We start from the raw sequence: 27,956 nt of genomic DNA, 5'->3' as shown, positions 1-27,956 counted from the left end.
GGGGCACCATCCATTGACTCCCAACCCCCCCGCCCAAGGACCTTCTCCCACCAGGCCCTGTGCTTCTCCCCCCGCCCCCACTCCCCAGCTCCCAGAGCAGGGCCTGGGCACCTGGCCCCCTTCCCAAGCACAGAGTCCTCAGACACAGGAGTGCAGGCAGGCGCTGGTTTTATTTGGGACCCGATTCTGGAAAGGGCAGGGCCTGGGGTCCTCCTGGCTCGGCGCTCAGCTGGCCCCGCTGATCCCAGCTCACAGCGGCAGCTTTCACCCCCAAATACAGGTCTGGGCCTACCCTGTCCTGTGGTCACTGTTTCCACCCTGGTCTGAGTCCTGGCAGCCTGGGTTTCTCACCCTTCATCTGAGAGGGCTGTTGCATGGGCTCGTGGCCGCTCCCGTCTCCTGCCAGGAGAGGCCCCCTTCCATCACTGGGGCATCTTGGGATGGGCTCTGCGTCCAGCAGGGCCGTGGTGCTCTCCCCTCCTCTTTAGGGCCTGGGTGCAAGGATGCCAGGCCAGGTGCTAGGGCGGCTTCCTGGCCTCCTTCCTCAGCAGGGAGCTGGCCACAGCCAGGGCCCCGCCCTGCACAAACCTCACAAAGTTGTCCCCGGCCAGTGGCCCCACGGCATACAGGCCCTCCTGGTGGATGCTCTGGTAAGTGAAGGGGTCCACGTCAATGGGGTTCCTCTTGGCGCTCAGTGGCTGGTTGGGGTCCATGGCGAGGTCAGCTCCTGCCCCCGGGAGGAAGGACAGATCAGGGTGGGAGCCGATGAGGACCAGCACCAGGGCGACGCCAAAGACCTTCTGGAGGCCCTGGGGGTCCCGGAACACAGCCTGGCGGTCCCCCTTGAGGAGCAGCAGCTGGTGCTCAGGGAGGCTCCGGTAGCCCTCGTAGGGGCCGGGCGACAGGATGGACTTCTCCCGCATCATCTGGTGCACCTTGTGGTACTCAGGGTACAGCATCTTGGGCAGCTGGTTGAACACCAGGCCGGGGTCGTCCACGGATCGGCGGAAGGCGTGGATCACAGGGACGTTGTAGTGGCGGGCGTAGAGGACCGCGTCGGCAGCCGACAGTCCCGCCCCGATGATGAGCACGGGGTCCGAGGACGGGGACGTGGTGCCTGCCCGTGTGGCTGCCTCCAGGGCCGACAGATCATGATGGACGAAGGGCAGGGCCTCCCCGGGGATGCCCAGCCGGGCCGGGCTGTCAGACGTGCCAGTGGCCAAGACCACGTTGCGGGCGCATAGGGAGAAGGGCTGCTGGCTCTGGTCCTCGGCGGTCACCAAGCCGTTCACCTGGAAGAGGGGGCTGGGGTCCCGGGCCCCGGGGCCGCTGGGCTCGGGCGTTCCCCATTCCACGGCTGTGACCACGGCGCCAGACACGAAATTGTGGCTCAGGCCCTTCTTGATCACATAGTCCCTGTAGTAGTGGGCGATGTCCCCGGCCGTGGCCCGGCTGTTACGAAGACCTCTGCGGGGAAGGACGAGGGAGGGTGAGTGTCACAGAGCGGACTGCGGGGGAGGTGGACAGGCTGGAGTCAGGCCCTGGAGCTGGACGGTGGCTGCACCGCCCAGACGTGTAGGACTTGGTTAAGTGGTTTAACCCCTCGGAGCCTCAGTCTCCTCTTCTGTAAAATGGAGCTGATAAGGGTGCCTCATTAGGGTGGGGTTCAGAGTGTGGCCTCCGGTGCCTGATGGCCTGGGTTCAAATCCTGGCTCTGCCACCAGTGAGCTCTGGGCCTGGAACCCTCTGCCTGGGCTCCTCCTTTGCAAAGTGAGGATAACCGTGGTGACAGCACCCGTTCCCTGCCATTGTTGAGAGGGTTAGATAACACGAATGAAGAATTTAGAACAGAACGTGACAGGTAGTAAGTGACGTGTGGTCGGCCACTACGATTTCCTCAAATGACTAAATAATATTGTACATAAATGTGGTAGGATTCCGGTTTTTTGTTTGTCTGTTTGTTTTTTTGTACGTGGGCCTCTCACTGTTGTGGCCTCTCCCGTTGCGGAGCACAGGCTCCAGACGTGCAGGCTCAGCGGCCATAGCTCACGGGCCCAGCCGCTCCGCGGCATGTGGGATCCTCCCAGACCGGGGCACAAACCCGCGTCCCCTGCATCGGCAGGCGGACCCTCAACCACTGCGCCACCAGGGAAGCCCAGGATTCCGTTTTTATAAAGTTCAGAAACAGACAAAACTAATCTACAGAGTTAGAGGTCAAGCTAGTGGCTACCTCTTAGGAAGTGGGTGGTGACTGGGAGGGGTCTGAGGGGGCTTCTGGGGATAGGGGATCTGTTTTTTGAGTCTGAGTGGCTGAAGCGCAGGTGTATCCACTTTGAGAAATTTCACCCACCTGTAGGCATTTGAACTGTGTGGTTCTCTGTATGTCCCTGTATTTCAGTAAATAAGTTGGTTAAAGCATAACCCATGTAAAGCACTTAGCGTAGTCCTTAGTCCACACAGTAGCAGCAGAGACTATTATTATTATTATATTACTATTATTGTTGTTGTTGTGATTTCCATAGCTATTATTGCAACCCTTTCCAGGGCCATGACTAGGGCCAGCGTTGCCAGCGGGTGACGCACAGACTTTTTTTTTTTTTTTGCAGTACGCGGGCCTCTCACTGCTGTGGCCTCTCCCGTTGCGGAGCACAGGCTCCAGACGCGCAGGCTCAGCAGCCATGGCTTACGGGCCCAGCCGCTCCGCGGCATGTGGGATCTTCCTGGACTGGGGCACGAACCCGCGTCCCCCGCATCGGCAGGCGGACTCTCAACCACTGCGCCACCAGGGAAGCCCGACGCACAGACTTTGACATCATCTCAGTTCCTCCCTGTAGCTACCTGGGCGACCTTAGGTGAGTTACTTTCCCTGACTTGTGGACACTTTGTTACGGATTAACTCACTTGAAGGGAATCCTCTGTGACACGCCTTCAATACAACCCGTAATTGCAGGGTGAGCTCAGAGCACATCCCCTAAGGCCGCTCCAGCCAACCCAACTCATTAGTCTGCTCCTGGAACTGGAAGTCTGGAATCCATGCCTGTGGGTTGGTCATTTCTCCTCCTCTGTTTTAGTAAAACTTGTTTTAAAGGACTGTCTTAAGAAGACGTTGCATCTGGGGTTCTTTATAATAATGGCACATTGGAAAGAATGAAAGGTCCATGACTGGGAAGTGGTTTAGGAACCGTGGCAGCGCCATGAGGACAGGAGGGCATCTGTCGTGGCTTTTGGCTCCAACATCTAAGCACAAGGCTGGGTATGGAGGAATTACTCAGTGAAGATGCTCACCATCTCTTGGGAGTGTAAGTGGCCATGTGAAAGGATGGTTGCAAACACTGTGTAATGGCCATGTGAAATCCTCGTGACATAATGTTACATTTTAAGAGTCCGATAGAAAAGGGCATGTCCACAGTTAAATTTACGTTCCCATCTGTCTGTTAACACATCACTACACCAGCCTGGATGTCTTCCTATCAAATTTTCAGGGACAAAAAGTCTTTGTGTCCAAGGGACAGACAGTGAGCCCCGGAGGGGCGGAAACGGAGCTGCCAGGGAGGCCGACTGCTTCCTCGGTGGGGACAACAGGCCCCCTGTCACAGCCCCCAGGGCGGAGGAAACGTACGAGGGCGAGCAGGGGGCTAGAATTTATCTATTCAGCGATTCTGCTGTCTCTCTGGGGTGGAGGGAAGTGTGCAGTGTGGTCTTTATGGAACAGCAAACCGGATGGGAAGAGAACCCCCCGAGATGCGGCAGGGCTAGGTAGGCGTCAGTTGTTTTCCTTTTCTCAGTTTTCAGTTTTCTATAGTATGGTTATGTTTCTAATGCAGAAACATTTTTTTAAAAAGTGCATCCTATTAGCTGACCTAGACAAAAAGAGACTGTTCCAGGCCAGGCTCAGAATCGTGGGAGGCCAGAGGACTGGGAGCCTGGACCGGAGGCTCCGGGGCAGGGCGTGGGGGGCAGGTGCCAGCTGTCACCCTCTCCTTAGAGCCTGTGATGCTACAAGGAGGCCAGGTCGAGGTCGTGGGGCAGGCGCACTGGACAGGGAGTCCTAGGTGACCCCAGCTCTGCCGCTCACTCCCCGTGTGGTCCTGGGCAAGTCCTTTCCCCAGCCGAGCCTCAGCGTCCCCCCCTGGAGTAAGAGGAAGGGTGGGCTAGATGAGCCCTGAAGCCCTTTGGCTCCCGGTTCAATGTCGGGTCAGGCCCAGGTCTTCCCTGCCCATCTTGGGCTTTCCAGGGCAGCCTCACCTTCGCTTCCTGCACATCCAGTCCTTGACCTGCAGGTCAGGGAGCCCCATCCAATCGCCTTGGCTCAGGGTCACCATGGAGCCTTCAATGGACTGGGAGGAAAGGAGACCAAAGTCCAGGCTTCTGCTGGCCCCCAATCCACTGAGGGCCGGAGGGCAGGCAAGGGGTGGGGGGAGGGGGAGGGGGAGGTGAATAGGGAAAGGTGGGAAATGGAAGCGTCCTAACCCGAGTTAGGGAGGAGGAGGGACCCTCCCCCTCCCCCAGACTTCATGTAGATTTGGCTCAAGTCCCCTCACCCCTTCTGGGCCCCACTCACATGCCAGGCCCCCCCTGGCAGGTTCCGGCCAAGGACCAGGTGGGGGATGGCTCGCTCCTTCTGGTGCTTCCAGGTGAGGACAGACTCCACGTTGCCCCCAAAGTCTGTGTCTGGGCGCAGGAGGGCATCAAACAGCAGGGCCACAGGGCTTTGGCACCTGCCTTCAAGGCCTTCGGACAGGTAATCCAGGTCCTGGGCGGGGGGACACAAGTCAGAGGGCCCGCTGGAGGAAGGCCACCTGGTCCTGCCTTTCCACCCTAGTATCAGGGTGTCAGATAAGCTTGGGAAATGCTGCCTCTCAAAAGGAGACGGTGCACATCAGCAAATTAAAGGCTCTGACAAGTCCTGCAGCTGTCATTTACCCGTTTAATTTTGCCAAACCCAGTGTCTCTCAGATTTACTGGAGCAGGGACATTCTTCTCTGCATATTATACTGAGGGATGGCTCTCCTGTACAACAGCGGTCCCCAATATTTTTGGCACCAGGGACTGGTTTCGTGGAAGACAATTTTTCCACAGACGAGGGTGGGGTGGAGGGGGATGGTTTAGGCGGTAATGTGAGCGATGGGGAGAGGCAGATGAAGCTTCTCTTCGCCTGCCTGTCGCTCACCTCCTGCTGTGTGGCCCAGGTTGGGCGGGGTCCCCCGCCGGGGGGAACCCCTGCTGTAGAAGGCATTCTGGAAAATGCCTATCTAGACCCAATGCCAACTTACTTCCTCACCCACCAGCTTGACGCTGGGAGGGGCCCAGGAGGATGGATGCTGCCTGAAGTGGGGGGCGGACACTGAGTGGCCTCCTGGAAGGCGACGGGCGTGGAGGGGAGATTGGTGTCCCCTCCTGGGCAGGGGCTGGTGGACCCGCAATGTCTAGGGCAGGGGTTCTCAGCTGTGGCACAACTGGCCTTTGGGCTGGATAATCCGTTGTGGTGGGGCCTGTCCTGGGCATCGTAGGATGTTTAACAGCATCCCTGGCCTCGACCCTCTACGCCTGTGGTGTCACCACTCTGGTCGTGATAAATGAAACTGTCTCCAGGTGGCCAAGTGTCCCCAGGGGGAACAAAGTCATCCCTGGGTTTAGAAGCTTTGGTCTAGGGGAGGTGAGACAAGCTGATGTGGTATTTGTAAGTCTTCAAAGACAGCTGTGATTCCTCTTCCCCAGTTTCTGTGGCTGATTTTGTGGGCTCTCACACGTTTGGTCTTATGTCTCATAAATGCATCCTTATGATTTTTGCCTGGGAGAGTTTCCCCGCAATGGGGGTGTCCCTCCCACCTGGAGCTCAAGCCCACCTGGTCCACGATGGAGACCCCCGGCGCCTCGGTGAGCTTCCTCTGCAGCACAGGGTGTGGGTGGATGGCATCCGGCTTCACGTAGGGGTTGTAGCCCGAGAGCAGGTAGGACAGGCAGATGCCCGAGGGACCATTGCCTGGGGAGAGAGGGCGGGGTCAGAGGGCAGCGCTTTTGAGCACAAGAGACCACCACCACCGAGGGCTTTGGTCTCCATCTGTCTCGTTCATTGATTTGCTCTTCATGCATAAAAATAAAAATAGAACATTTATTAGCACTATACCATTTTAACAACAATAAAGTTGTGGAAATAACCGCTGACATTTACTGAGTGCTTACTATGTGTCAAGCTTTGTGTCAAGTGATTTTAATAACAACAAAATAATAAGAAACTGACAGCCGCTGCTGCTGTACCAGGCCCCTCCACAGCCCCGAGCACACTGAGCCAGCCAGACACATGCTACTTTTCCTCCTTTTCTACTTGAGGAAGCTGGGGCACAGAGAGGTTAACTGACTTGCCTGTGGTCACACAGCGGTATGACTGAGATCCTGAGATTACTGAGAACTGACAGTGGGGTCAGGTCGGTCAGAGGGATGTGTAAAATATTACAGCACAGATGGCTACGTGCTCTGGGGGTGACCTCGGGGGGCCAAGGGTGCTCAGGGTGGGCGCTAAGCCACCTGTGGGGCCGCCTGCCCCCAGGTCTGGATGAATCACACTGCTTATCAGAGGCATTTCTTGGGCAATTAACCTCGTGACATCACTCCTATTCTTATCTGTCTTTCCCCTGTCTTATGTTGTGCTGTTCTCAGTCTTACTCATACGTAGACAGCTATTCAGACAAACCCTATGAAGTCGCCGATGCTCAACTGTTTATAACTTACAAAAATGGCCATTTCATGTGGTTCGACCTGATGTTTGCCCGGAGGGAGGGGCCCTCTGTCCCCCATTTGTGCAGACCTGACGGCAGGACCACATGCTTCGGCTGTGTCCCCATCACTCACGCACGCAGGCACAGGGAAAGCACAGGACGGGCACAGGCACAGAACCAGTCCCCCACAACCCCCTGCCCCGCCCTTGCTGCGCAACCTCTGCAGAGCATCCTGCTCTTGCATCCAGGGTTCTTGGAAGGGTTACTCAGATGATGTTTTATAAATTGCTGACCACAGCACTGGGCACAGAGTGACCGCTCCAGGGCCTGCCCGCTGCTGATCTCTAACCCCTGGGGCTCAGTGCAGCCCCTCCCCCACCCTGGGCGGCACTCACCGATGATGACGACCGGGAGGGGCTCTGAACCGCTGGCACCAAGGTGGTCCTTCCACCCGTTGCTCATGGCTGGGGCTCTCGGGGGGGCTCGGGGCTGGCAGCAACCTGGGGGCACAGGGGAGGAGGGGCCCCTCGGTGAGCCGGGGTGTCATGCGGTCACTTCCCAGCTGCAGGGTGACCTCCTGTGGCCCTCAGGATCAAGTCCAAGGTCCTCCCTGCGTCTTATCAGGATGACACTCCCCTCTCATACCTGCTGTACTCTAAACAGGTCCAATTATACAGGGCTCTCTCCCCCAGCCTGGTCACCTCCTCTCTCTGAGCCTCACCCCACACTCCCCATCTCATCAGGGCCAGTAACTGTCCTCGAAGCTTACTCAGCTTCCATGAGGCCCCCTCCGCCCAACTGGGGGCAAGCCCTGCCCAGCTCTTCTGTGACGGCCACAGCCCTCACCCCACAATCCGGCCCTCGGGTCTTCAGTGGACTTGGCCCTGGAGAGGGACTTCTGAGCTGGCGACCTCTCTGCGTCTCAGTTTCCTCATCTGTAAAATGGGAATAATAATCGTCTCTACCCCATGGGGTTGTTGGGATGGGGGGACACAGGTACTGTACGTGAAGCACCTGCCTTGAGAAAACGGGCCACTGGGAAGAGACCAGAGCTCACTGTCTCCTCCAGGGGCTGGGCTAGAACAGGTGGACATGCAGAAATCACGGAAGCCTGAGCCCCTTGGTTTGGGGAGAAATGCATGCAAACCTGCTTGTCTCTGGAGCACCAGCGCCCCCTGCTGGCCACAAGCCCAAATCACTCAGAGAGACCCAAACCCTGTTCTTAGGGCTGCAGATGCCGGAGGAGAGTCCAGACCCACCTTCTCCACATCCCCCTAGCCGAGCTAACGGGGGCCCTGGCCTCACCCACTGTCCAGCAGCCCTGCTGTCCTGACCACCACAGGGCAACATGCACACGAGCATGTGAGGAGCAGGCAGGCACTTAGCACTTTCTATGTCCCAGGTATTTGACATGTTTTTTCTCATGTCCTCCTCACACTGACCCTATGCAGAAAGCACTGTCGGTGCTATTATCCCACTTCACAGATGGGTAAACTGGGGCTCGGAGAAGTCGCACAAGTTGCTCAGTATCATGCAGCCAACTTTTAAATCCAGGGCTAATGGTGCCGAGGCTTTGCCTGAATGCACCGTGCACGCTGCTTGGCCTGTCCCCAGGGAGACATGGGGCTGGTAGCAAGTAAAGGGGTGAATGGGGGGCACAGGGCCCAGACCACCCAGAGCAGCCAGGGATGGGGGCCCGGCATCGCTGGCCTTCATGGTTCTTCCAGAAAAGGCTGAAATCTGGATTTTTAATGTGAATTCTCTGATTTGGAAAAGTGGGCAACTCATTCACAATTTTTGAAAATCTTGGAACAAGCTGGTGAAACACAACCAAGGCCAGCGTACGACCTCTGATGTGCACAGAGTGACAGCGACACCAGCGTCCACCGCTGGGCAGGTCCCAAGCAGAGGGACGAGGGACAGCCGCGGTTCCCTGCAGGGCCCCAGGCTGTCTGCCTGGGAAGAGGATTCTGGGGCGACACCACGGCCACTGCCAACAACGATACAGAACGACCAACATCTCCGTACTTCCATGGAGTCAGCCAGGTGCCAGGCATGCTCGAAACACTTGATGCACATGAACTAACTTAATCCGTATTTAACTGCGTTGTTATAAGGACTCTTGCAATCACTCTCGTGTTACAGACGGGGAAACTGAGGCCCAGCGAGCTTCTCACAGCCCCGTATGGTTTGCGAGGAGTTTGCCCCAGCTCACACAGGCCGAGCTGGGTTTGACCCCGGGATGGCCTGTTACAGTCTTCTCTGTGCCCCCCGAGCTGGAGTGACAGTGTGACAGTGTGTGACAGAGGCCCCTCCTAGCCGGCTGAGTGTAGCACGCGTATCCATCCCTGCTCACCCTGCTGCTCTGTCCCAGTGCTGGTGTCGGGGGACGGAGACCAGGTGGCCAATGCTTGCAGCTGGGAGGGCAGTTTCTCACTAACCACCGGCCGCTGGGTGTGCCTGGTGGCCCTGGGGAGGAGGGCTGTGGTTCCCAGAACTCTTCCCCCTGGTTCCTTCAAACAGCCCCAGGGCCCTGCACTGCACATCCTCACTGTCCCCAGGAATAGCAGCAATGGGACGCAGGTGATGTCCGTGCAAGACGCTCCTTCCTCATCGGCTCCTTTAATCCTCATGGAGCCCACTTTACAGACTGGAAAACTGAGGCTCAGGGAGGTGAGGCCATGCCCCCGTGGTCACAGAGCCAGTGGGTCATGAAACTAGTTTGTTCACTGAGGGCTCAGACCACCTGGACACCCCACAGCCCCGCACAATGGGTGCCAACCTGTTCCCAGTGCCCACAGAGTGCCCACCCCGGGCCAAGTCCTTTACTTGAAGCTTCAGTGAAGGACTGAGGATCCCAGTCCCTTTGAATCCTCCCAGGGCCAGTAAGGAGGGTACTTGCAGAAGCCCCCGTTTACAGATGACGAATCAGAACTGACTGCCCCCTTTTCACGCTTCCCGGAGGCAAAGGGGCCCCATTTACCACCAGAGCTTTTGGACTCCAAGTCCAGTGCTCGCTGCCAGAAGCTTCTGGATGCCACACACATGAGGTCACCACCCAGAGGCTGACCTGAGAGGTTACTTCCTGTGCAGCGATACAGCCCCAAGTCCTGAGACAAAGCTCTCAAAACCTCGGAAGGACGCATGCTGCCAACTTTCATTTGAAAGTTTAACTTCCCATTTCTGCTATGCTTTTTAGTTTTGTGGAGTTGGAACGGTCAGTTTTTAATGCGAACGTTTTGTTGGAGTCCCTCTGGTTGGAGATGGCAAATGTCCACCGAAAAAAGTTAACATTTAAAACTCATTCAAGTTCACAAGAGAAAAGAAGCCTAAAAGAAACGGGAATAACTGCACCTTCCAAGGGGCAATTATTTTTTCTTTCTTTCTTTGCAGTTTGCAGCATTGGAACTTCTAGGGTTATCAAAGCTTGAAGCCGCTCTAAGACTTGGGGCACCTGTATGGCTACATTTACTGAGTACCTGAGTGGCTGTTTGCTCATTTCACTTTAATGACAACCCCCCACCCCACTGCCCAGTGGGTTTTCTTATCCCGATTGCCCAGAGGGAAAAACTGGGGTCAGGAGGGAGCAGGTATCTTTCCCAGGAATGTTGGAGACCACGCCCCCAAGCCCAAATCCTGCCCCCTGCTACCTGTCAGAGGCGGGGTGAGTGCCCTCTGAGGAAAACAGCATGACAACAGTGCCACCAAGAAAGTGGCAGGGGGAGGCCAGTCGCCAGGGTGACGCTTCAACCCCAGCGCGCGCCCCGTGACGCCACCTCCCCCCGGAGCCTCCCCCATCTGGAGCCCCAAGAGCTCCGAGGCTCCCCAGACCCTCTGGGACCCCTCATTCTGGGCACCCCCCAACCCTCCTGAGAGAAGCCAGGTCCCCGGGACTCTGCGGCGGGACAAGGGCAGGTGCCTGGGACCTCTGTCCCCTGCAAGCAGGAGAGGCGGGGTCCCGGAGGGCAGCACCCAGCCTGCCTGTGTGACCCAATGGCCTCGGGGCGCCGGGCAGCCTGCCCGGGCTGGCCACACCTCTCTTTCCTGCCCAGAGCAGCATCACGTGGGCTGGGGTGTACTCCAAGCGGGCAGGGCAGCTGTCAGCTGAGGCTGCCAGGCACCTGGAGATCGGCATGGCCAGGAGGGGCGAGGGAGGACCCTGGGGTGGGGACGATCATGCTGGTCCGGGGAGCCTGCGTGGCTCCAGGGCCCCGTGGCCACCCCTGCCTGGGAAGGACTAGCTTCTCCCCCCGCCCCCCCCATGCCTCGCCTGGGCCACTCACCTGATGGGCAGGGGTCGAGGACACTCGTGAGGCTGGCCTGGTCAGGCACTAGGAGAACCAGGGCTCACGGTGCCGGCCGAGGGAGCAGGACACCCATCACCCCGTGGGGATCCAAGAGGCTATGAGAGGCCGGGAAGCCAGGGTATTTCACGAGTTGGGAGGAGGCGGGCGGTGGGCGGGGCCAGGAAAATCACTTTCATAAGCGTGAGTCAGCAGGGGCCCCTGGATGAATGAATTTGCACACTTGAGGGACAGCGGTCACGTTGCCAGCTGGGGCGGGGGGGGGACGGCCTTAAAGGGCCCCTACCGGGGCGGGGGAGGGGGGTGTCCCTGGTGGGGTGGGGCCCGGTGGTGGCCAGGCTGAGCCAACCTGGCCTTTCCCCTTAGGGAGGCGGAGACAGTCCTGCCCAACGTACAGTCAAGGCGGCCCCTTTAAGTGGAGAAAGAAGTCCTGGTGCCCTCATTCCACCTGGTTCTACGTGATGTCTTCCCGCTTCTCCCCTTCCTCTCCCTCCCCACAATAAAAAGCCCTCTGGGGCTTCCCTGGTGGCGCAGTGGTTGAGAGTCCGCCTGCCGATGCAGGGGACACGGGTTCGTACCCCGGTCCGGGAAGATCCCACATGCCGCGGAGCGGCTGGGCCCGTGAGCCATGGCCGCTGAGCCTGCGCGTCCGGAGCCTGTGCTCCGCAACGGGAGAGGCCACGACAGTGAGAGGCCCGCGTACCGCAAAAAAAAAAAAAAAAAAAAGCCCTCTGGCACCAGCCGGAGCAGGCTGGGAACCCAGCTGTCACTTCCTGGGCAGGCTGCCTCAGTTTCCTCATCTGAGAATGGGGCCGAGTAACAACTCTCCCTCCTGGGTGGTCGTGGCGTTTCAGGGATGTCATTCTTGGTGACCATGCCTAAAACACGGTTCATGTCTCTTTTTCTTCGTTATTTTTTCTCCTTAGCCTGTAGCATTGCGCCCCTCACATTTTGCGGATTCTTACTCATTTTATTATTTTGTCATCTCTCTGTCCAAACCGGGATGTGAGTGGCAGGGAAGTGTATCGGTCTGCTCTATCCTGAGCGCTCAGCACATAGTAGGTGATCCAGAAGGAAGGACAGGAGGGCTTGAGAACAGTGCTTGGCCCAGAGACCTCAGTGCATATTAGCTGTTATTTCATTACTGATGTGATTGTCACCCCCATCCTCCTCACTTGCCTGGGGACTTCCCTGCCAGCCCTGCCCCACCCTGTGGGCGGCCCCACTAGGGCTGGGACCAGGGTTAAGCAAGGAGACACTCACCTTGCATACCAAGTTTAAGGGGATGCCAAAAACACTCAGTGATCAAGAAAACAGTATTTTGATGCAATTGAAAAAAATAAAAATTAATGCCCAAAATCCAAGATAAACAAAAATGTTAAAATTTCAAACAAAGATCTGTAACCATGCCATGCCAAGCTGCACTGGAGCCTGATGCAAAAAGAAAAACCAGAATACCCATGCTGCCTGTATTTAAAACTTCCATATTTTGTTCATCCTGGATTTGAGGCGTTACTTTTGATTTTCAAAAATACTGCATGAACACACTATGTGCCTTGATTGTGGAGTGCTTTGCTGCCCCTTGCATTTTGTGCTCAAGGTGATACCTCTCTCCTAGTCCTGGCCCTGGTGGCCACAGGGGACAAGGGCCCTGCATATGCACAGGATGGAATATGCACAGATGGGTGGCGGGGGACCAGGAGGGGGGGCACCAGGTCTGACCACTGGGCTCCTTTGGGGACAGGGGGTAGGGCCCGGGTGAAGGATGGCTCTGAAGATGCAGAGTGATGCTGGGACCGGAAGAGAGGGGGGAGGAGAGGGAGAGAGGGGTGCCCCACAGGAAGGGGCTGGTGACAAGCGTTTGGGGGACAGTGAGAGGAGCTGGGATGAGAAGAGGGACCCTGGGGGACCGGGCCCCACAAATCACGTGACTGGTCCAGGCAGGGCTGCATCCGGTGCGTGGCGGGGGCGGGTCACAGCTGGTTTCTGGGCTCAGCTCTACGGGCCGGATGAGCTTGGGTGAGGCACTGCGCCCTCAGGGCCTCCATTTACCCAGGAGAAATGGCACTCATAGTCCTTTCCTCCTGGGGTCCTCGGCAGCAGGGACACTTGGCATCATGTGACACAGTGTGACATAACGTGCAGGTGGCGGCAGGAAGTCCATCACTCCAGGCCTCAGCTCCCTGGCTGGCTTCTAGCTCTGCTGCACATGTGCTCTGTGACCTTGGGCCAGTGGCTCACCTCTCTGGGCCCCTGTTCCAGCGGGGCTTTGTTACCAAAACTCCCTGACACCCTGGTGTGCACCCCACACACACCAGGAGCCGTGACGGCCGAGGAGCGGAGCTGCCCCTGGACGTCCCTCTGGCACAGGCTGCAACTTTCCCCAGCAGCCCTGCCTGCCCACCCCCCAACCCGCTGTCTCCACTTCTCCATCCCAGGGCTCTGGTCTGCAGCCTCCCGGTGGTTTTGGTGGGTGTGTAAACTGAGGCAGACAGACACACTCCAAGGTCAGAGACTCCCACCTGGAGCATGGTGGGGCAGGGCGAGGCGGAGGCTCAGGGTCCGGAGGGAGAGCCTGGGAAGGAAGTGGGCTCCGGGCACCCCCATCTCTGGGTCTGGTCATCTTTCCTCCCAGCCTGCCCCGCTGCCCCCACTGGCCCTGACCCCTTTTCTAGATTTTGAAAGTTTGCTGATATGGGAGAATTGTGGGCGGGATGTGGACTTTCCTCCCTGTCGCCTGTTTACCTGACAGCAGACGATCAGAAATAAAATGTGTTGAGTTGCCTCCAGAAAGCTCGACTGAGACGAAGACCGATAATGTCACAGGCAGACAAAGGGGCAAAGGTTAGAGGAGCCACAGAGAAAGAGCAAGAAGGGTCTTTGCAGGTTGACTCTTGGGGGACTGGCTCTCTTGGACTCCACTGGGTACCCCGATTCCTTTAGACCTGCCCCGCCCCCTTCTTGGCCATGACTTTGAATGTTAAGCGCCAGAGTTATGAGCTTCCTCATTCTGATGTGCTGAAAGTAGGGCTCACATGCAGCAAATAAAAATATGGGCACCCAGGTAACTTCCGGAATTTCAGATAGACAAGAAATAAACTTTGAGTATGTCCCATGCAATATTTGGGATACACTTATGCTAAAAAAACTGTTTTCATTGTTTATCTGAAATTCAAAGCTACCTGGGCAGCCTGCACTTCATCTGGCAAATCTAGCCATAAGTGTAAAATATACGCTAGCTTTCAAACGGTTAGCAAAAACAAAAAGCAACTAAAAAAGAAAAGGCAAAATGGCCCAATAATTTTTATATGGATTCCAGGTTGAGATGAAAATCGTGAAAATATTTTGGACTTCTTGGGTTAAGTGACATAGATTATTAAAATTAGCATCACCCGCCTCTTTCTTTAACGAGGCTTTTGGAAAACTCACAGTTACACACACAACTCTCATTTGGCTTGTGTGGGACGCTTGCACCAGCGGCTCATGCAAACGGGGACGTTTTGGGACATTCCCGGGTTTAGCACCAAAAACCCTGCCATGTCCCAGGAGCCCCTCAGTTCCAGGTGAACCAGGAAGGCTGGTCACCCTGGGCCATTGCAAGCAGCTGGGCACCTCGCTTCTGAGCCTCACTTTCCCGCTCCGTGCCCTGTAGCGCCAGCACGGGACTGGCAAGGTGGTAACAACCACTGGTCCGTGCAGCTGAGGGCAGGGGCCTGGCTGACCGGAGGAGCCCACACAGTAGCCTGTGCTTGGTGTGCAGCCCCCTGCCCCCCAGGCTCCCACCAACCTCCCCTGCAGGTTCTCGGGAGCTGGGGAACCATGGGAAGCGAGGGGAGGGGTAGCCTCAGGGCGCTTCCCCGGGGATCCTGAAACAGCCCTCACATTAAGCCCACCGTTCCTCCCTCCCTAAGAAACCCCAGGACGGGGACTTCACTGGGGGCGCAGTGGTTAAGAATATACCTGCCAATGCAAGGGACATGGGTTTGAGCCCTGGTCCGGGAAGATCCCACATGCTGCGGAGCAACTAAGCCCGTGCGCTACAACTACTGAGCCTGCGCTCTAGAGCTCATGAGCCACAACTACTGAAGCCGGCGTGCCTAGAGCCCGTGCTCCGCAACAAAGACAAGCCACTGCAATAAGAAGCCCGCGCACCGCAATGAAGAGTGGCCCCTGCTCGCCGCAAGCAAAGAAAGCCCGCGCGCAGCAACGAAGACCCGACGCAGCCATAAATAAATAAATAAGAACAAAAATAAAAAATAAAAGAAATCCTAGGATGGTTCGAAGGGGCCGTTCTTGGCCTCTCTTCATCCCTCTCCTTTGGGACAGCTCCCATGGCTCTGCCAATTGCTGGGTACTTCCAGGCACCGGGCACTGTGGACATAAGGTTCTTTATACATAGCTGAGGCTCAGAGAGGCCAATATTGAGCCTGAGGTCACACAGCGTAGGTGGCAGAATTGGGGCTTGAACCCAGGGCTGCAACTGCAGAGCCTGGGCGCCTGCAAGAAAAAGGCTGACTACGAAGGAACCAAGGAAGGAAGACAGCCTGCTTCCCGTCTCAGACACAAAAGCACAGACCCCTGAACTCTCCCGGAGGCCCCGTATCTCCACGGCCGCCCCCTTTATGAGGTGTTCACACTGTAAGGTGTTTGGGGGATTGACACATTTGATCTGTTAACCAGTCCAGTGAGGAAGGCTCAGTGCTGTTATTCTCCCATTCTACAGTGAGGAAACTGAGGCCCTGAGAATGTGAGATGTAGCCCTGAGTCACGGCAGGCGGCAGGGCTGGGCCGTGACCAGGCTCTGCCCAGCACCCTGGCATGACTAGGCCCGGCCCGGTCAGTGCACGACAGGAGAGCTAATATTTGCCCTCGCCGGTTACAGAGCCTTGTCATCCACCGCATCCATCGATTCTCCCGATAACCCACAGAGGTGGGCAAATATTTTCAATAACAAGTTTCGTTTACAGATGAAGAAACCCGGAGGAACTTGCCCAAGGCCAGGGGCAATGAAGTGGGGAGAGGGGATTCAGAGTTGGGTCTGTCTGGTGGCAGAGCCTGTGCCTGCTGCCCCAGGACATCGGTGTGAGCTGCCAGGACGCAGGGCAGGTTCACGCCCTGTATAGTCACCATAGATCCCCCGGGGGAGATAATGTCAAAGCTGGGGAAGCCCACATCCTGCCCCTACATTCCCTGCTTCCTGATTGCTCCCTCTTTTCCTCAAAATTCAGGAGGAAAGTTTTGGCAGGAGAATGAATGTGTCTGCCCAACAGTCAGGGTGGACAGGGGTCCAGCCCAGGGTATAAAAGGCTTCCACTTTGGAGTCCAACCAACCAGGATGCTGGCTCCATCACTTTCAGCTGTGTGATTTTGGGCAAGTGACTTGACCTCTCTGAGCTTCCGTTTCCTTATCTGTGAGCTGCAGATGGCACAGCAGTGCTTCTCATCCCTGCTGCACGTCAGAATCACTTGGTGGAGGGGGTTTAAAGATACACTAACACCCAGGCCCCAGGCCCAGAGATTCTGACATCACGGGGCTGGGATGCGGCCAGACACGGGAAGTACCACTGGTGATTTCCGTGTGCGGCAGGGCTGGGAGCCTCTGTCCCTGCAGCTGTTGGGGGATGAGCTGAAATACAGCCGAGGAACCACCTGGCCCGTGGAGATGCCCAATACATTCACTCCCTTCCATCCTGGCGGCCCATCTTTTTGTAAACCACAGTCTTTATGCTGTTGCAGGAATAGCCACGAGGTCTAAAAGAGAAACACGTCTTTGGAAGAGGCAGGCTACCAGGATGGCAGGGGCCAGCTGGTGACCCTGGTGGGGCCTCGACCAACCGGACAAACCTCGATGTCACCTTGCTCATTTACCGAGATTTGGTTTCCTCAACTTTGACTTTTGAACTTGATGGAGGACTCGACGTTGACCCTCACAGCTTTTCATCTCATTCTCTCTACGCACAGCCATCCCGAGCCTAAATTCCAATCCTAAGGGAAAACCCGGAAGCAGAGACAAACCCTGGCCATGACAAACAAGGAGACACGCACCAAGCATTGATATTTATAGCAAGAACTAAGCAACTTCCGCGCTGGCCACTGAGAACAGTCCAGCCAGCGGGAGCCAGTGCTCAGAGAGGACCATTGGGCAGCCTTTGGAAATGGCAGTTACAGAGCCAGGAGGCAATGTGGAAACTCTTTATGATAGAAAGAAGGGAAGCAGACTATGTGGGCCTGAGGGCAGGAAGTAGAAAGGAATCAAGGAAAAAAAAAAAGATAGAATATTTGCCAGGGATAAGGAATTGTAGATGGATTTTGTTTGTTTTTGGCTGCGCCATGTGGCACAGAGGATCTTAGTTCCCCAACCAGGGATCAAACCCGTGCCCCCTGCAGTGGAAGCACAGAGTCGTAACCACTGGACCACCAGGGAATTCCTGTAGATGGATCTTTAAAATTCGAATTTTTACTATCCTTGTATAATCAATAGTAATAATCATAAGGAAAGGCAATTTGAGACAAGGATTTTCTGTTTTTCTTCACTGATGTATGCCTTATGCAGGGTCTGGGACAGACACAGTAGTAGCTCAATAAATACGAATTGAATGCGTGAATGAGTCTTGTTGCTCTCACACTTTCCCGACAGATTCTTACAAGATTTTGAGCACGAATGGCCCCCCTTGGCTTTGTATCACATGCATATAGATGGGTGTGCCTTCTGTATATTTAAATCTTTGATGACAGCTTTGCAGTGGCTTGAAGACAGAGCCCTGTGGTACGCCATTAGAGACCCTCCAGCTAGTGGACACAGCTCTATCTTTGGCAGAGGGGTGAGTGAAAAGGGTCCTGTCCGTGGAGTCAGAAACTCCGGGGTTGTGTCTCTGGAACTTACTAGCTGTGTATCCTTGGGCAAGTTACTTCACTTCTCTGAGCCTCCATCTCCTCATCTACAAAACAGGGACACCTGTCCCTCAGGGTAGCTTGCTGCTTGGCACGTTGTGGGTTCTCAGCAAACTGTGGATACCACCACCTGTGCTTCCCACCATCCAGACATTTTCACTCTGAGCAGAGAGTCATTTTCCAGTCATCCAGCCCACATTTCTACCCCTCCCCCACAAATATCCTCTAGTGCAGTGGTTCTCAAAGTGTGGTCCCCGGACCAGCAGCATCAGCAGCACCGGGGAACTTACTAGAAATGCAGAGCCTCAGGCCCCACCCTAGATTCACTAGATCAGAAATTCTGGGATGAGCCCCGCGGTCTGTATTGTCACAAGTCTCCTGCGTGACCCTGAGAACCACTGCCGTCCACGCCATCCTCTGGACCCGTCTGCAGGCCCCACAAGACAAAGGAATGACCGTCATCTGACTCCACTGCCCCTGGAGACTCCGTGCTGAGTTCTTGGGCCCCTGCTTCTTTCTCCCTCCGGCTGGTAATCCAGAAGCAATCTGTGATCCGGGGCTGGAGAGTGAGCACGTGCCCCCTCGTCCCTCAGAAACCCGGGGCCCATCTGCTTGCCCCTGACCTGGAGGAGCCTGCCGGTGTCCTGCGGAGCGGTGGTATTGCCGAGGGCTGTGCCCTGCCCTGCCCCTCCTCCAAGCTTCCGGGCCCTCCTAGCAGGTATGTGGTTCCTTCTAGTCCAAGTTCATTGTCCGGGCGTATAAGCAGTCCTGGGGAAGTCCGCTGCTGTTGCCCATTGGCCCAGGGGAGCAGCGGCATCACTTTCCTTTTTTCTTTTGCCCACATGCTGCTAAAAAAAGCCCTGTTTGCTGTCCTTATTGGATTTCACATACCCTTCAGGCCTTGCCTTCCTGGGTGGTGGTGAGGTCAAGGCCTCAGTGACCTCATTCACCATCCTTCGTCCTGCGTCCTGTGAGCTAGACCTTTCCCCAGGGGCTGGACGGGCTGGGAGAATAGCCCCAGGGGCATCTCACACGTTTCTCTGCAGAGAGCACCTGTGAATTCCCGGGAAGAGAGCTGCAGGGCTTCGGGGTCTCGTGGTTGCCGGAAGCAGGGTTCCAGACTCCTGTCCTTCCTTACTGAGGCCCCATAAGAGACGCCTCCAGAGTCTCTTATAAACTGAAAATTAGACCCTGTACCTCCTCTGCTGTGCCACCTCCAGGGGCTCCTGGCTGTCCTCAGACCTGCCTGGCCTCAGGACCAGCAGACAGGCCCGGCAGGAACGGACCTGGAGGGGGTCCCACCTGCCCCGGCTCTCAGGGTCCCCCCGGCACCCAGCGCCCATGCTGTCTCCTGCCGGCTGCCCTGCTCTGCCCGCGATCCCCTGCCTCACTCTCCTCTGGTTCCGGGCAAACCTCTCTGGATCCAGCTCTCTGCTGTTCCAATGAGGCAGGGATCACCGGAGCCTGCATTTCCTGAGCCCTACAGTGCGCTGGGCTTATATACCAAGGGCTTATGACCCAGGAGGCTCCTGCCTTGCCAACCAGACCAGAGCCAACAAGCGCTTCATGCCCAAGTGTCCCGCGTCAGAGAGAAGACGGTACGGGGGAGCTTTGGAGGAATGGGGGTGAGGGTGACGGGGAGCCCCTTGGCAGTGGGAGCACTTCCGCCGAGGTGGCCTGGTCACCCAGGGAGTTGGTGGGGGAGGCCGAGGGAAGGCAGGGCAGAGACACTCCCAAGCAGAAGCCCCCCATATCCTCAACTGGACTGCTTTGTTTGAAGAACTAAAGGAAGGCAGAGGGTGCAGGTGAGCCGGAGGGGCTGGCCGAGGACAGGCCGTGAAGAGAAACAACCTGGACATGACCTGGGCTGCAGTGGGAGCCCCTGCCCGGCCAGCGAAGCCCCACAGCAGTGGGCAGGCTGTGGAGGCTACTTGGCGAGAAATGGCAGTGCCCTGGGCCACGACGCTGGCGGTTTCGGCCGAGAATAGATGGGTGCTGGTCCCTTCTGGAGTCAGCATCAGCGCGACTCGGTGACAGGTTATACGTGGGGAGTGAGCGGTGCCGTCCTGCTGAATGTGGAACCGCTGACTGACTCCCTCCAAAGGAAAAGCCAGGATCGCCGCACCTGCCCATTCCTATGGCCTAAATACTCCCACCATGGCTGATGTGAAGCTACCAACTCGACGTGCAGAGTCGGGAAGAGACAAGCCCAGTCCCGTGTGAGCCGACCCCAGGGGTCAAGAATACCAGCCATTCTCCTGGTTTGAGCAAGGCGACGGGTGCATCTTCACAGGGCCACTGACTCTGGGGGCTTCGCTGGTGGCGCAGCAGTTAAGAATCCGCCTGGCAATGCAGGGGACACGGGTTCGAGCCCTGGTCCAGGAAGATCCCACATGCTGCGGAGCAACTAAGCCTGTGCTCCACACTACTGAGCCTGCACTCTAGAGCCCACGTGCCACAACTACTGAGCCCGCGTGCCTAGAGCCCGTGCTCCGCAACAAGAGAAGCCACCGCAATGAGAAGCCCCCGTTGGCCGCAACGAGAGAAAGCCCACGCGCAGCAACGAAGACCCAACGCAGCCCCAAATAAATAAATAAATAAATGTATAAAAGAAAAAAAATACCAGCCATTCTCCTGGTTTGAGCAAAGCAGCGGGTGCATCTTCACAGGGCCGCTGACTCTGGGGCCCCCTGGACCACAGGCAGACCCCGTGAGGGTCTTGCAAAGAAGCTTAGAGGCCCCACTGGCTCAGCTGAGGTGACAGCGTGGCCCACGGGAGGGACGGAAAAGTGGCACCAGCAGGGGAGAGCGGGCCAACCAGAGAGAACAGAGAGCCTGGGATGAAAATGATAATGATAAAAGCTTCGATCTATTACATCCTAACAAGATGCCAGGCTGCTGCTCACTGCTTCGTGTACCGTCAGTGTGCACGTCATTCTCCGAGGCAGGTCCCATCACTAGCCAGGTTTACAGAGGAGCAAATCAAGGGACAGTGAGGGGCCGAGCCAGGCAGCCTGATGGCGGCAACACCCCCTGCTGCCTACCTTCCTAACTGAGCCCAATTCCGTCTCCAAACACAGGGCCTTCCTTGAGAGTGGTTTTGTTTTCTGAAGAAACGAGGCCTGCTTGGTCTCCTTTGATACCATCCTGAGTTGAGACCAAAATGAACCACAGCTGGTTTCTGGTTCCTCATGGTCATCATCTTCATCCTTATCCCCATCGGCTGTCATCTTCGTCATCATGACAGCCATCACCTTCATCATCAATCTTCATCTTCATCATCTCCATCATCTTCATCTCTATCACCATCATCACCATCATCATCACCACCACCATCATCTTCATCATCTCCATTACCATCAACATCGCCATCTTTATCATCACCATCTTCATCTTCACCAACACCATTCTCACCATCACTACCATCTTCATCACCATCTTCATCATCTTCATCAGAAGCATCACTGGGTAGTGGGATAATAGGACTGTTCCTTACATGTAGTTCCAAGTTATCTGCCATGGCCGAGTACTGCTTGTACATTTTAAAGGGGGGCGATCCCATGGTGGCACTGAGGTACTGTGATTGGAGCTGGTTAAGGAGATGCCCGGGACAAGGGGGTGCCTGTCTGAATAGACGAGAGCCCTGCCTTGCTCACAGGGCTGCATCCAGCAGGACCTGACAGGCCCTGGGCTCTTTGGACTGATGGGGGAGCCAGCATGCTGGGCAGCCTGCCATCTGACCTCCACTGCTGCCTGCCCTCTGCAGCACTGGGGTGCCGCCCCCGGGCACAGTCAAGTCCGGGCCGGGCCTTGGAGGCTCTGCGCGTTTGGTGCACGGTTTGGGGTAGAGGGGCAGCCTGGCTGCGCAGGCTCGGGGACGAGGGGTGATGAGGTGTCTGCTGCGTGAGCAGGGTGCCCCGGACACCCTCGTCACGGGACGATTCCTGCACTACAGGCGATGACGCTTTGACAGTGGAGCAAAATGATAACGCAGGGCCCCTCGTTCAACAGTCAGTAAGAATATCAAGATAGGGAGCCCTCCTGCACTGCTGGTGGGAATGTAAATTGATACAGCCACTATGGAGAACAGTATGGAGGTTCCTTAAAAAACTAAAAATAGAGTTACCATATGACCCAGCCATCCCACTCCCGGGCATATATCTGGAAAGGACAAAAACTCTAATTTGAAAATATATCTGCACCCCTGTGTTCACTGCAGAATTATTTACAATAGCCAAGACGTGAAAGCAACGTAAGTGTCCACTGACAGATGAACGGATAAAGATGTGGTACATATACACAATGGAATATCACTCAGCCATAAGGAGAATGAAATAATGCCCTTTGCAGCAACATGGATGGACCTAGAGATTATCATACTAAGTGAAGTAAGTCAGACAGAGAAAGACCAGTATCATATGATATCACTCATACGTGGAATCTAAAAAATGACACAACGGAACTTATTTACAAAACAGAAACAGATTCACAGGCACAGAAAACAAACTTATGGTTACCAATGGGGAAATGGGGGGAGGGATAAATTAGTAGTTTGGGATTAACAGATACACACTACTATATATAAAATAAACAATGAGGACCTACTGTATAGCACAAGGAGCTATACTCAATATCTTATAATAACGTGTAACAGAAAGGAATCTGAAAAAGAGAGAATCACTTTGCTGTGCACCTGAAACTAGCACGACATTGTAAATCAACCATACTACAGTTAAAAAAAAAAAAAAGAATATCAAGATGGTGAAAGCAGAGCTTAAACCCAGCGAGGGCCCTTCTGAGCCCCGAACACCTGTGAAGCGGCCCTGGTCCCATTTAGACTTGCAGGAGTGGGGGCCTGCCAGCCAGTCATTTTCAGGGTAAGAGATGCCTCACAGCAAAAGAATTTACCAGGAGTCTGGCCCTGAGCTCTTTTTCTCATCCATTCACGCCATGATCAGGTTCTGAGCTCCTGCCACAAACCAAGTGCCGCAGAGGCCCCGAGACTGGAGATTGGTCCTGACTCTGGCCTTGGACGGGCACCCCGCACCCAAGGTCTCCATGGGCCCTCCTCACCAGGCCTCCCAACACTCACCAGCCTGGAGCTCCTGGTGGGCTTCTCCCTGGCACACTCTGGTGCCTGGGACTGGATGGCTGAACGCATTGACCCCCGGGAGGGGGTCCCCAGAGCAAGGGGGCATGACATCCTGTCACTTTGCCACCATGCACAGCCCCCCATCTGTCCATTACCGAGGGCCTCCCCATCTCTCGCCTGCATTGTCCTGCAATGCACTAACCTGCATTGTCCCTGTGAGTTCTATGCAGTGGGTGTAGCTTCTAACTTGCACACAGTGCAGTGCATGCTTAAGTTTGCAGATGTGCACGCCCACGTGGCCGCCACGCAGGCCACCAGGCAGGACACGCGCGGCCCCCTGGAATGCCCCCTCCTCTGACCCTGGTCCCCATGCATTAGTGTTGTCGGCCCTCCACCTTGCCACCAACGGCATCGCATGGAATGTTCTCTCTCATGTCTGGATCTCTGGCCCTGGGTCCACTCACGCCGGTGCGTGGGTTGTGGGTCCCTGCGTTTAACCGCTGGGCAGAGTCTCACCGTCTGCATCCTCCACAGCTTGTGTGTCTGTTTCCTGGACATTTGGTTGTTTCTAGCTTTTGCTCTGATGGTTCCAGAGCGAGCCTTTGAGGGGACACTGGCTTTCGTTTATTGGGGTGAATGCATAGAAGCGGAAACGCCGCGTCACAGGGAAGGCGAGTGTGTGAGGTTACCAGACACTGCACGTGGCTCTCCTGAGGGACGCACCACCTTGGCCGGGTCCCTGCGGCCGCCGCCCAGCTGGCCCCTGCCCCCCAGCCCCCAGCCAACTTCCTGCACGGGAAGCTGGCCACGCCATTCCCTCGCTTGCTTTGCAGCCAGCTCCTGCCGTGGGCGGGGGGCTGGGCGGGGGTGGAGAAGTTCCAGCTCGGCGGCGGCGCCCGGCCCTCCACCACCGGCCCCGTTTATCTCCCCAGCCGTGTATCTCTGCCTCTGTCCCACCTTGAACCTCACATTCCAGCCGTATCGAAGGCCCACAGTTCCCTGCACACACGTCATTTCTGTCCTTCTGCGTGGACTGTCTTTTCCACTGGGAGCACACGTCCCTCCGTCGCCCTCCTGCGGGCGGCCACCTCGTCTTCTCAGATCTAACCAGAGCATCTTGGCGACCTGCCGACGTCTCCCCGGCCCTGACCCGCATCCTTCGGCCCACTTCCACCTGCCCTCTCGAAGCCACCTCGGCCGGGGCTCTTCTGAGCACAGCGGGTTTGCACTGTGGGAGGGATGCCACGCCGTCAGGGCAGCGCCTTCCTCCCAGCTACGTCCTCAGAGCCCAGCAGGACGCCCGGCACACAGGAGGCCTCGGTAAATGTGCAGTAAATGCTCAGCTTCGTACAGTAAAGCCCACACATCCAAAGTGTGCACCCCCGTGTGACCACCACTCAGGCCAAGACATGGAACACGCCCAGCTCTCTGACTTTTGTCCCCTGAGGTTAGTGTTGCCTGTTCTTGAACTTGACATAAAAGGAACCACACAGAATGTTCTCTCTTGCGTTTGCCTTCCTTTGCTCGCTCTGGACTCCAGCCCTGAGAGGCACATTCCTTGGGTCTGAATCCTGCTGCCTTGGTGGCCGGCGACCTTGGCAGCCCCTGCCTGATTGATTTCCTCCCTCTCCCAAGATTTCTCTTCCCCTTCCGTCCTCAGCCCGAGTCGGGACTTTGTCAGCAAGTCCCTGCTTCCTAAGCGGGAGAGGCGTTTTCTTCCTGCTATCAGCAAGTTATCTTTGAAATTCAGGGACCCAAGCTGTGGCACTGCCCTGGTCCCACGCGCATGGGGTTGCCGGGCAACTGTCCCCGTTTCCTGTGCCTCACTGCATCCCCTCTTTGCAACTACCTGGTGGTTTAATCACTGTAAGCTCTGGCCCGTGCACGTCACCTTGGTCCACCTGGCCACACTTCTGAGCTGAATTCTCAAAGTGGGGTCCCAGAGCATCAGCACCAACCACCTGGGAACTCAGAGATGCAAGTTCTCAGGCTCCACTCCAGACTCACTCTCTGGGAGAAACTCAGTGCTTCTTTCCTTTATTCTCATATTCACAGCACGTCTGACCCCAGATGTGTGGGTGTCTGCCCTCAGCGACTGAGTCTCAGACCCCAGCTGGGTGTCCTACAATTCAATTCTGCCACCAACCAGAGATGGAACAGACCCCACAAGTTAGGGGCGCAGTACCACCAGGCTGCTGCCCCATTTAGATGCCAGTCACAAGCAGTGGGTCCCCAGGCCACCCACACTCCTGTCCGCCTTGGCCACAAATCAGAGGGTCCCATGACGCCCTCCTCGGCTTCACTAATTTGCTAGAGGGAACCCGGGAAGACGGTTTACTTACTATTGTGGATTTATTACAAAGGATATTTTAACGGATACACATGAACAGGCAGATGAAGAGATAGGGGAAATCTGGAAGGATCCTGAGCACAGGAGTTTCTGTCCCCTGTGGAGCTGGTGTGCATCACCCTCCCGGCATGGGGACACGTTCACTGACCTGGCAGCTCTCCAAACCCCATACTTTAGGGACTTTTATGGAGGCTTCATCACGGAGGCACAATCGATTGTTACCTGACTCCCCGACCCCTCTCCCCTCCCTGGACGATGACGGCGGGGCTGAAAGCTCCAAGCTTCCCATCATGGTCCTGGTGACCAGCCAGATACTGAAGCCGTCCCCGAGGCCACCCAGAGTCACCTCATTAGAACAAAAGATGCTCCCCTTATCCAGGAAATTCCAAGGGATTTGGAAGTTCTGCGTCCAGAAGTGGGGGGTCAAAGATCAACCATTAGTATAAAGCATGCTCCTAGCATTTCATCCTGTAGGAAATGACAAAGGTTTTAGGAGCTCTGGCCAGGAAGCAGGGATGAGGACCAAAATACGTATTTCTTATTATATCACGATATCACCCTCACTGAATCAGAAACTTGCGGGTGAGGCTTGGCAATCTGTGTTCCCACAAACCCTCTGGGGGTTCTGATGCAGCTCAAGTGTGAGAACCACTGATTCCTGGCTTGTGCACACGTTGGTGATGAATCAATCAAAACGGGAATACAAATGCCCTGGAGTAGAAGTATGTTATCATTACTCTAAAAATTGCAAAGGGGTTCCGGAGCTCAGGGCTGACGTGGTCTGCTACGTCATCAGAGCACCAGCCCGAGCCTCCTTGGTCACAGACGCCTGCCCCACACGGAGGGTGCTGTGGATCAGAAGGTGTCTCTTGTCTCCCTGAGAGCAGGGGCCTGGCATGCCAATTATCTTCCACTGGCTTCTCCCAGATCCATGCTCTCCCTTCTCTGTCCTGCTGTGAGCCCTGGGAGGCTGAGGCCCTAGCCAGCTGCTTCTGGTTGGATTTGATCAAAGGGAGAGGCAGGCAGGAGGCAGGAGGTCAGAGGGCAGGAGGAGGGAGCAGTCAGGGCAAACGTTGCACAACCAGCTACAGGGGGTGAACCAGCCCCAACTGGCAGTGTTTGCCAATTTCTGTGGTGTAAATGCTCCCACCACGGTCAATTTCAAATTACCCCCATGACAGGTCTGCCCGCAGAGCTGGGAAGAGATGTGCAGGAGTATTTCCAGATGCATCCATGCAGGGAACCTCAGGACCACAGCTCGTAGCAAAATGGAGCAAAGTCATGAGGGAGTGATGAATTTTGAGTAGGTGTCATCTTTGCTTTGAGTATAATTGATTAATTGTAAGTTCATATAATTTAATTCTCAATAATGGGAGTGCTTAACAACTGGCTCACAGAATTTCTGAAGGCTCGACAGCCGGCTCTCAGAGGCGGGCAGGCCACTGGGCCGGGAGACACGTCCTCTGTCTGCCTGCCTGGAGCGCCCTCTGTGGCCTGGCTCCAGCCCTGTGATTCCTCTCATGGTCTGGCTCTCACCCGGCTCCAGAGATGCTCTCTCCCCTTGCCTCTTTAGCCCGGGGAGAACTCAATGTCTCTCCCTGTGCCCTGGCTGGGTGGCCCAAAGGTGGTGTCCTGGGGGTGGGGGACAATGAAGCAGAAGCCCATCCCTGCCTGAACCCCGGCTCACTTCCATTTCTGTCAGTTATCAACGTTCTGCATAGGATGTCAGTGGAAGAAATGATTCTGAGACCAGAGGCCAGAAACCTGGGGTGAGGGTGGTTGGGGGGCGGGGGGTACGGTGAGCTTCTGGAGGACAGAAAGGTACTCAGCAGAAGTGCCTGCATCCCTCGGGCACCACGGGTGGGCGTGGCGGTGGGAACCCCCTCGGGAGGTGCTCTGGCTGCATCTGTCATGATGACAGTGCACATGGCCTTGACCTGGCAATGCCTCGGGAGGTATTTGTCTTAGAGGCAGACTCGCACCTGTGTGAAATGATGTTTGCCTTGAGTTATCCACCACAACATTGTTTACAAGAAAACAGGACACGCCCAAGTGCCAATCGTCAAGAGACTCGTTAAATAGGTTCTGGCACTTTCTTACAGTAGAATATGTTACAGCCATTCTTTTTGGGATAACACGAAAGATTCTCCACGACTGCAACTGAACACAGGACATCAGGATGGTGGGTGGACTTTGCCTCCATTTGTGCAGGAAAAGGCGGCAGGCAGGGAGGGGGATGGGAGGAGGGAGTGCTAAGACAGGAAGGACAGGTCTGCTGCCCAGGAGGACACCCCAGCACCTGCAGCAGGTGCCTCTGAGTGGGGACCTGCCTGGCTGGGGACTGACCTCTCACCATAAACCCACTGGCACCTTCTGGACGTTGGGCCATTTTCCTGTATTATCTGCTCAATAAACAGATACAATTCAAGCAGGACTGAATACAGGCTCCTGAAACTTAACAGAGGCCTCTTCCTGCTCATTCTCAACTCGGCCTCACCACCCTGGACCCCTGAACTCGAGTTAGGCCGGCCCCCCAACCCCCTGCTGGCTGAGCAGGGTGGGGGCACCCAGCCAGGCCCTCCAGAAGCCCCGGCTTGGCAGGA

The 27,956-nt window shown here is 56.1% G+C and overlaps 1 protein-coding gene across 2 annotated transcripts; it reads right to left on the bottom strand.

Annotated features, from left to right (window-relative positions):
• Nucleotides 1-157: 157 nt before the first annotated feature.
• On the bottom strand, nt 158-11,119 carry OSGIN1 (oxidative stress induced growth inhibitor 1). 2 transcript variants are annotated; one of them, XM_060083303.1, is made up of 7 exons: nt 11,000-11,119; nt 7,563-7,651; nt 7,112-7,216; nt 5,847-5,983; nt 4,562-4,753; nt 4,246-4,337; nt 158-1,467 (listed from the first exon to the last, which is right to left on the bottom strand). In XM_060083303.1, the coding sequence occupies exons 3-7, from the start codon at nt 7,176-7,178 to the stop codon at nt 519-521; spliced, it is 1,437 nt and encodes a 478-aa protein (XP_059939286.1). In that variant the 5' UTR covers nt 7,179-7,216; nt 7,563-7,651; nt 11,000-11,119; the 3' UTR covers nt 158-518. The 2 variants fall into 2 exon arrangements, with proteins under 2 accessions (XP_059939286.1, XP_059939287.1); XM_060083304.1 differs by lacking the exon at nt 7,563-7,651.
• Between the last annotated feature and the right edge of the window lie 16,837 nt (nt 11,120-27,956).

This window comes from Mesoplodon densirostris, chromosome 19, assembly GCF_025265405.1.
Source record: "Mesoplodon densirostris isolate mMesDen1 chromosome 19, mMesDen1 primary haplotype, whole genome shotgun sequence".
NCBI classification, from domain to species: Eukaryota; Metazoa; Chordata; class Mammalia; order Artiodactyla; family Ziphiidae; genus Mesoplodon; species Mesoplodon densirostris.
The sequence above is the reverse complement of the archived record's forward strand: the minus strand, read 5'-3'. Positions and strand labels throughout refer to the sequence as shown.